Source organism: Lactuca sativa, chromosome 2 (genome assembly GCF_002870075.4).
Source record: "Lactuca sativa cultivar Salinas chromosome 2, Lsat_Salinas_v11, whole genome shotgun sequence".
NCBI lineage: Eukaryota > Viridiplantae > Streptophyta > Magnoliopsida > Asterales > Asteraceae > Lactuca > Lactuca sativa.
The window spans coordinates 54,429,670-54,437,476 of NC_056624.2; the positions used below are offsets into that span (position 1 = coordinate 54,429,670).

The following is a 7,807-nucleotide window of genomic DNA, read 5'->3' on the forward strand; positions in this document are numbered from 1 at the left end:
GTTGTGGTAAAATTCTAGAAAAAATTGTTTTTTAGATTTGGAGTGCTGAAGGCGTTAATAAGTGATAGGGGTACCCATTTTTCTAATGATCAACTAGAAAAAGTGTTGCAAAAATATGGGGACACCATAGATTTTCAACACCTTACCATCCACAAACAAATGGGCAAACCGAAATTACAAATAGGGTACTAAAAAAGATATTGGAGAAATCAGTAGGAAATAATAGAAAAGATTGGGTGGAAAAATTGGATGGTGCACTTTGGTCATTTAGGACCGCATTCATGACACCCATTGGAACCACACCCAATAGGCTAGTGTACGGTAAAAATTGTCATTTACCCGTGGAGCTTGAACACAAAGCCTATTGGGCTTTGAAAACATGCAATTTCGAGCGAAATGAGTTGCGTGCAAATCGACTCTTCCAAATGAATGCTTTGGAAAAACTGAGATATGAGTCTTATACTAAATCATTGATTTATAAAGACAAGACCAAGAGCTGGCATAATACAAGGTTGAAGGGTAATAAAGAGTTTGAGAAAGGACAAAAAGTTCTCTTGTACAATTCAAGGTTAAAGCTCTTTCCGGGAAAATTACGCACTCGTTGGACTAAACCTTTTACAATCAAGCGTGTATTTTCATATGGGGTGATTAAGCTATGTAGTAAAGACCGGTCAAGCTTCAAAGTCAATGGTCATCGGGTGGAGAGATATGAAGAAGGAACGCTAAAAGATGAAGGACTTGAAGAAGGGCAAGATTTGAAGGTCTCCGCTGAAACGTAGAGCGGTTACGAGTCCGGCTAACGACTCCTCAAAAAGAAGCGCTTACGTGAGGCAACCCGATACTAGAGTTTGCTTTCTTTTTACCTTTCTTTTCCGTTTTATTTTTCGTTTTATTTTTTTTAGGATTTGTCTATCTCAATCTTCTTCTTTGTTTAAAATGATTGCTTGAAAGAAAGCAAAGCTCAAGTGTGGGGTATGGTGGCATAAATTTAAAGAACACAAAAAATTTTCAAAATTTATAACCAGATTCAAAAACTCGACGAATAGATACCCTTACTCGGCGAGTCCACTTGAGAAATCACGACATTTTTGCAAAATCGCTGTAACGACCCAAATTTTCACGTCCAAAAATTTCATTTTTAAAACATTACTCAGAAAACATTAATATTTAAAACATTTTTTAATTAAACCATTTCACATCGAAAACCAAATTGAAATCCACAACATTTGAACAACGAAAATATCAGAGTATCAATCCCAGTATAAACTCATAACTGCGGAAACAAGAGAGTGTGTGATATGCCGCTACCGCGCCGCCTCCTTCCCCTTCGATGAAGAGGTACCTGAAAACCAAAACTAAAAATCGTAAGCACGAAGCTTAGTGAGTTCCCCCATTGTACCACATACCATATAATCACATAACATACATATATTGTCAGACATATCTGGGTGCCCGACCTACCCCTTCGGTCCTCTCGACCGGACGTTGCCTAGCATACCTGGGTGCTGGCCTCCCCTTCGGTCCTCTCAACCGGATACTGCCTAACATATCTGGGTGCTGGCCTCCCCTTCGGTTCTCTCGACCGGATACTGCCTAGCATATCTGGGTGCTGGCCTCCCCTTCGGTCCTCTCGACCGGATACTGCCTAGCATATCTGGGTGCTGGCCTCCCCTTCGGTCCTCTCGACCTGATACTGGGGAACTATTTCTCCCCTCTACTACTACCACATAACATGTATCACAATATCAGAATCTATCTAACATGGCTGAGTATGACTACCCCTTCGGCCCTATCGACCGGATATCTCGGGGACTATCTCCCCCTACTGTCACTAGCACATAGCATCATATCATACTAGCACATAAACATAACACAGGTAGTAGTAATCCCTAGATGAATATCACAGAGACAATCATCTACATACAACTCCTACTGGTGGGCCGGCACTGTGGCCGTAGACCCACCGCTACTGGAAGGTAACTCACCTCGAAGTAGCTGCTGATCTGATCGGGAACTGACTGTCTACTGCTGCTGCTGCTCCGGAAATCCTCCGGCTGTAATTCCCACAACATACTCAATCAAACACTGCTAACTGTCCTTTGCGTAAAATGACCATTTTACCCCTGATCATGCCCTAAGTCAAATTCAGAGTCAACTTTCAGTTGACCTGACTCGCCGAGTTGGTTCGCCAACTCGCCGAGTCCCGGTCCAATCGACTGACCTGGATCCCATCTCTACTCGTCGAGTTAGGCGTTGACTCGACGAGTTCTCCTTCCAAACTGATGTTCAAGTCCTTCATCCTACTCGCCGAGTTGTATGAACAACTCGCTGAGTTCATCTTCATCCGATGAACACTTATGCTGCGACTCGCTGAGTTGTATGAACAACTCGCCGAGTCTAATCTTGATCTAAGGAGGTTGCCTTGAACTCGCCGAGTCGGGGCATTGACTCGCCGAGTTCCTTCATGGATGAGTTCAGCTTCCAACTCACTGAGTCACACCCCGTGACTCACTACTCTACTCGACACAACGAAAAGGGGACAAACTCGGAGACTCGCGATCAGACTCGCCGAGTTGCTACCATGCAGTCTCTATATGGTCGATTTTGCTTGAATCCAGCTTATGCTATCCACAGATCTGGGTTCCTAGAGCATGAATAACACGTAAAGTTTCCAACTTTACGTGTAGATACTCACTAATGAGGGATTTAAGGCTCAAATGCACCAAAAAGGGTAGATCTAGGGTGTACATGCAGCATGGGTCCATAAAGGCAGTAGATCCAAGCTCCTGGAGCTCGATCTCACCTAGATGTAGAAGTTACCCAGCTTATTACGAGTCCACAAGCATACATAAGCTTGGAAAGGATCAAAAAGGGCTTTAATGGAGCCATAAGCATGAAAACATGGGGGAAACGAGCCATACCTTAGTGAACACTCTGAGATTGCTCAAAGGTGCTTGATCTCCTCTTCTTCTTCTTGATATCCTCTCCTTCTCACTCCAAAGCTTCAAAAGAACACACCAAAGGCTTCAAACTCACAAGAACAAGGGCTAGAACGTATGGAGAGCTTCTTAGGGTGAAGGGGGCGGAGTTGGGGTGCAAATGGTTGTTTAAATAGGGTGCAAACCCTTGGAAATTAGGGTTTCATCAGACAGCGCGGACTCGCCGAGTCCATAATATGGACTCGCCGAGTCGCCAAGTTAACCGCGTCCCAAGTCTCGTCTCTACTCGGCGAGTCGGGCCTCCAACTCGCCGAGTCCAAGGCCAAAATACAAAATACTCAGATAAATCTTACATACCAGGAACCAGGTGCTACAAATCTCCCCCAGTTATTTTAGACTTCGTCCTCGAAGTCTGCTGCTCGATCCTGAAACAGCTCGGGGTAATGCTCCATCATCTCTTCCACCGGCTCCCAAGTCCACTCCGATCCCTTCCGGTGCTGCCATTGCACCTTCACAAGTTCCACTTGTTTGTACCTCAAATCCTTCGATTTCCTGTCGAGGATTGCGACTGGCCGCTCAATGTAATTCAGGCTGTCATCAACCTGTATATCCTCTATCGGCACTACTGCCTAATCGTCCACTAGGCACTTCCGCAGCTGAGAAACATGGAAAGTGTTGTGGATCTGGCTGAGCTCGACTGGCAGATCCAGCCTATACGCCACCTTGCCTACCCGGGCTACAACCCTGAATGGTCCGATGAATCTCGGGCCCAACTTGCCCCGCTTCCTGAATCGAATGACGCCTTTCCAAGGTGACACCTTCAGGAGAACCATATCCCTGACTTGGAATTCCAAGTCGGATCGACGCTTGTCGGCGTAACTTTTCTGTCGGCTCTGAGCAGTCTGAAGCCTGCTCTGAACCTGCTGGATCCTCTCGGTCGTCTTGAGCACCACTTCGGTGCTCCCCATGACCCTCTGACCAACCTCTCCCCAGCATATCGGGGTCCTGCACCTCCGTCCGTACAACATCTCGAATGGAGGGCGGTCGATACTCGCGTGGTAGTTGTTGTTGAATGAGAACTCAGCCAAGGGAATATAAGTATCCCAGCTACCACCGAAATCTAGCACGCACGCCCACAACATATACTCCAGAGTCTGGATGGTCCGCTCGCTCTGACCATCTGTCTGCGGGTGGAAGGCGGTGCTAAAATGCAAACGAGTGCCCAACTCGTCATGAAACCTCTTCCAAAATCTGGAAGTAAAATGCACATCCTTGTCTGAGATAACCGATACTGGCACCCCGTGTTGCGCCACAATCTCCCTAATATAGATGTCGGCCAATTTCTCGGCCGATATGCTCTCCTGAATCGGAATAAAATGAGAACTCTTGGTTAATCGATCCACGATGACCCAAATCGAATCTACTTCACGCGCGGTCCTGTGAAGCTTCGTGATAAAATCCATTGTGATATCTTCCCATTTCCACAACGGGATGTCCAACGGCTGCATCTTGCCATGCGGTCTCTGATGTTCGGCCTTGACCTTCCTGCAGTTCAAGCACCGCTCGACGTACCAAGCCACATCTCGCTTCATGTAGGGCCACCAATAATCTAGACGAAGATCCCTATACATCTTCGTTGCCCCTAGATGAATAGAGAATCGGGATTTATGCGCCTCCTCCATCAAGATCTGGCGCACGCCTCCGTGATATGGCACCCACACCCTACGGTGTAGTGTCAATAGTCCTTGGCTATCATAATCAAAACAGGTGACTTGACCCACTATTCGCTCATTCTTCCGATGCTCCTCCTTCATAGCCTCCTGTTGAGCCTCCCGGATCTGCTCCAACAGGGGAGTCACCACAGTCATCCTCATCCAAATATCCCTGATCGGCGCCGCCTTGCGGCTAAGCGCATCGGCCACCACATTGGCCTTCCCTGGGTGGTAAAGGATCTCACAATCATAATACTTCACCACGTCCAACCACCAACGCTGCCTCATGTTCAGATTCGGCTAATCCATGAGGTACCTCAAACTCTTGTGGTCCGTGTAGATGGTACATCGAACCCCGTAGAGGTAATGCCGCCAAATCTTGAGGGCAAAAACCACCGCCCCCAACTCCAAATCATGTGTCGGGTAGTTCGCCTCGTAAGGCTTGAGCTGCCTCGAAGCGTAGGCAATGACATGCCCCCTCTGCGTCAGTACTGCGCCCAACCCTGAAATGGATGCGTCACAGTAAACCACAAGATCCTCTATGCCCTCTGGCAGGGCTAAGATTGGCGCCTCGCACAATCTCTGTCTCAGTGTCTCAAACGCAGCATGTTGCTCGGGTCCCCACCGAAAGACCACAGCTTTCTTCGTCAGTCGCGTCAGGGGTACGACTATCTTGGAGAAATCCTGAATGAATCTCCGATAGTAGCCTGCCAATCCTAGGAAACTCCGAATCTCAGATGGAGACTTCGGAACCTCCCACCTCATCATGGCCTCGACCTTGTCCGGATCGACCAGAATCCCGTTCTGCTTGACAAGGTGTCCGAGAAATTGCACCTCGCGCAACCAAAACTCACACTTAGAGAACTTGGGATACAAGCTCTCCCTCCTCAGGGTCTCTAGTACCTCTCTCAGATGCTCCTTATGCTCCTCCTATGTCTTAGAATAAACCAAGATGTCGTCAATGAAAACTATCACAGACCGATCCAGCATCGGTCTGCACAGGCGGTTCATGAGGTCCATAAACGCGGCAGGAGCATTGGTGAGCCCAAACGGCATCACCACGAACTCATAATGGCCATAGCGTGTCCAAAACGCGGTCTTCTGCACATCCTCCTCTCTGACCCTCATCTGGTGATAACCCGAACGTAAATCGATCTTGGAAAACCAAGACGCTCCCTGAAGCTGGTCAAAGAGATCATCAATCCTCGGGAGTGGGTAACAGTTCTTCACCGTTACCTTTTTCAGCTCCCGGTAATCTATACACATCCGATGCAACCTGTCCTTCTTTTTCACGAACATAATCGGGGCTCCCTAGGGTGAACTGCTCGGTCTAATGAATCCCTTGTCTAGCAGCTCCTGCAGCTGCGTAGACAACTCCTGCATCTCAGGAGGATCCAACTGATACGGTGTTTTGGCTATCGGAGCCGCACCAGGAACGAGGTCAATCCATAACTCCACCTGTCGCTCCGGAGGTATCCCAGGACGCTCCTCTGGGAAGACATCTGCGAAATCTCGCACCATCGGAACCTCGCTCACTATCGCCTTACCCGCCTCCTGGGTATCCATCACGTACGTGACATATCCTGCGCATCCCTACTGAAGGTAGCATCTAGCCCTCGATGTTGAACATACTGCAGGTCCACACTGCGGCCTTTGGCTATGAATCACTAACTCTCCCCCACCTGGGGTCCTGACTCGCACTAGTTGTTGTGCGCAATCTATCACTGCCCCATTAGGGCTTAACCAATCCATGCCTATAATCACCTTGTTCCTACGCAACAAAATGGTAACCAGATCCACCAAATAGCGCTCCTCGAATAACCTCAGAACAAAATCTATGAATACTGATGACGCCCGCACCGATCGATCGTCGGCAATCTCCACCTCCAAAGGGCAATCCAAAATGCCTGAAGACTCGGGAAACTTCTTGCTAAGCGCAAGGGAAACAAATGATCGGGTAGCACCCGAGTCGAACAACACCTGAACTGGGATACCGTTCACATGGAACGATCCTAACACATATATACATACACCGAGCACATATCAATATCATAACATCATATAAATAAATGAGATAGAAAGAATCATACCCGTCACCACATCGGGTGTTGCGCGTGCCTCCTCGGCGGTCAAGTGAAATACCCGGCTCCTCACCACTGGAGCCTCTGCCTTGCCCTGCCGGCCATCTGTGATCCGAAGGGTCGCTGGAGCTGGCGCCTTCACCGGCGCTGAAACTGTCAATTGGGGGCAATTGGATTTCTTGTGGCCCCTCTGGTTGCAGTGGAAACACAACAACTCAGACGTCTGAACAACTGCTGCCGGAGCAGTGCAATCCCTGCTATAGTGCCCAGACATGCCGCACTTATAGCTCCCAACCTACACGCCCCCTCGTGCGACTTGTCGCATTTCCTACAGCGGACCCGTCCCTGTTGGCCCTTTGGCCCCAAATCTGATCCCTTGGGCTTCTTCCCCAAAGCCCCTCCTGACTGTCCCTCCTCTGCCTTCCATTTCCGGATGTGCTCCAAATCTATCTCCCTCTCCCTCGCCCTGGCAATCATAGAGTCCAAGGTGGGGCAAGCTAAAAAACTAACGTGCTCCCGAAGATCAGCTCGGAGCATGTCATGGTAGCGGGTCCTCCTCATGTCCTTATCGCCCGCATATTGGGGCACCAACAGTGCCCTCTCCCGAAACTTGACGGTGATCTCTGCCACAGTCTCCGTCGCCTGTCTCATGTCCAAAAACTCCCTGTCCAGCTGCTGAAGCTCGACAGCCGGTGCAAAATCTGCCCTGAACCTAGTCATAAAGTCTGACCAAGTCATAGCCTCGATCGTTGAGGCTCCCAACGAGTCACCCACTGACTCCCACCAGTCTCGAGCTCGGTCTCGTAAACACCCTGCTGCATACCTCACCTTCGACCCCTTGGGGCAGAAGCTAGTCAACTGTGCAGACTCGATGTCCGCAATCCATCGCCTAGCAGCAATGGGGTCTTTCACCCCGTGGAAATCCGGCGCACCACTGCCCCTGAAGTCCTTAAAGGATAGTGTGCGAGATCCCGACTTGCCAGATGCCATGTCGCTCCTGAATGCCCGAAGGCGATCTTCCATCAACTCGATGATCCCCTCCTTGATCGACCCGAAGATAATAGGGGTCGACTCA

General features: G+C 49.0%; 1 protein-coding gene across 1 annotated transcript; it reads left to right on the top strand.

The window, feature by feature from the left end:
* Nucleotides 1–281: 281 nt before the first annotated feature.
* LOC111907179 (uncharacterized) lies at nucleotides 282–779 on the top strand. Its single transcript, XM_023902979.1, has one exon. It carries the CDS (start codon nucleotides 282–284, stop codon nucleotides 777–779), a length of 498 nt encoding a protein of 165 aa, XP_023758747.1.
* The last annotated feature ends 7,028 nt before the right edge of the window (nucleotides 780–7,807 follow it).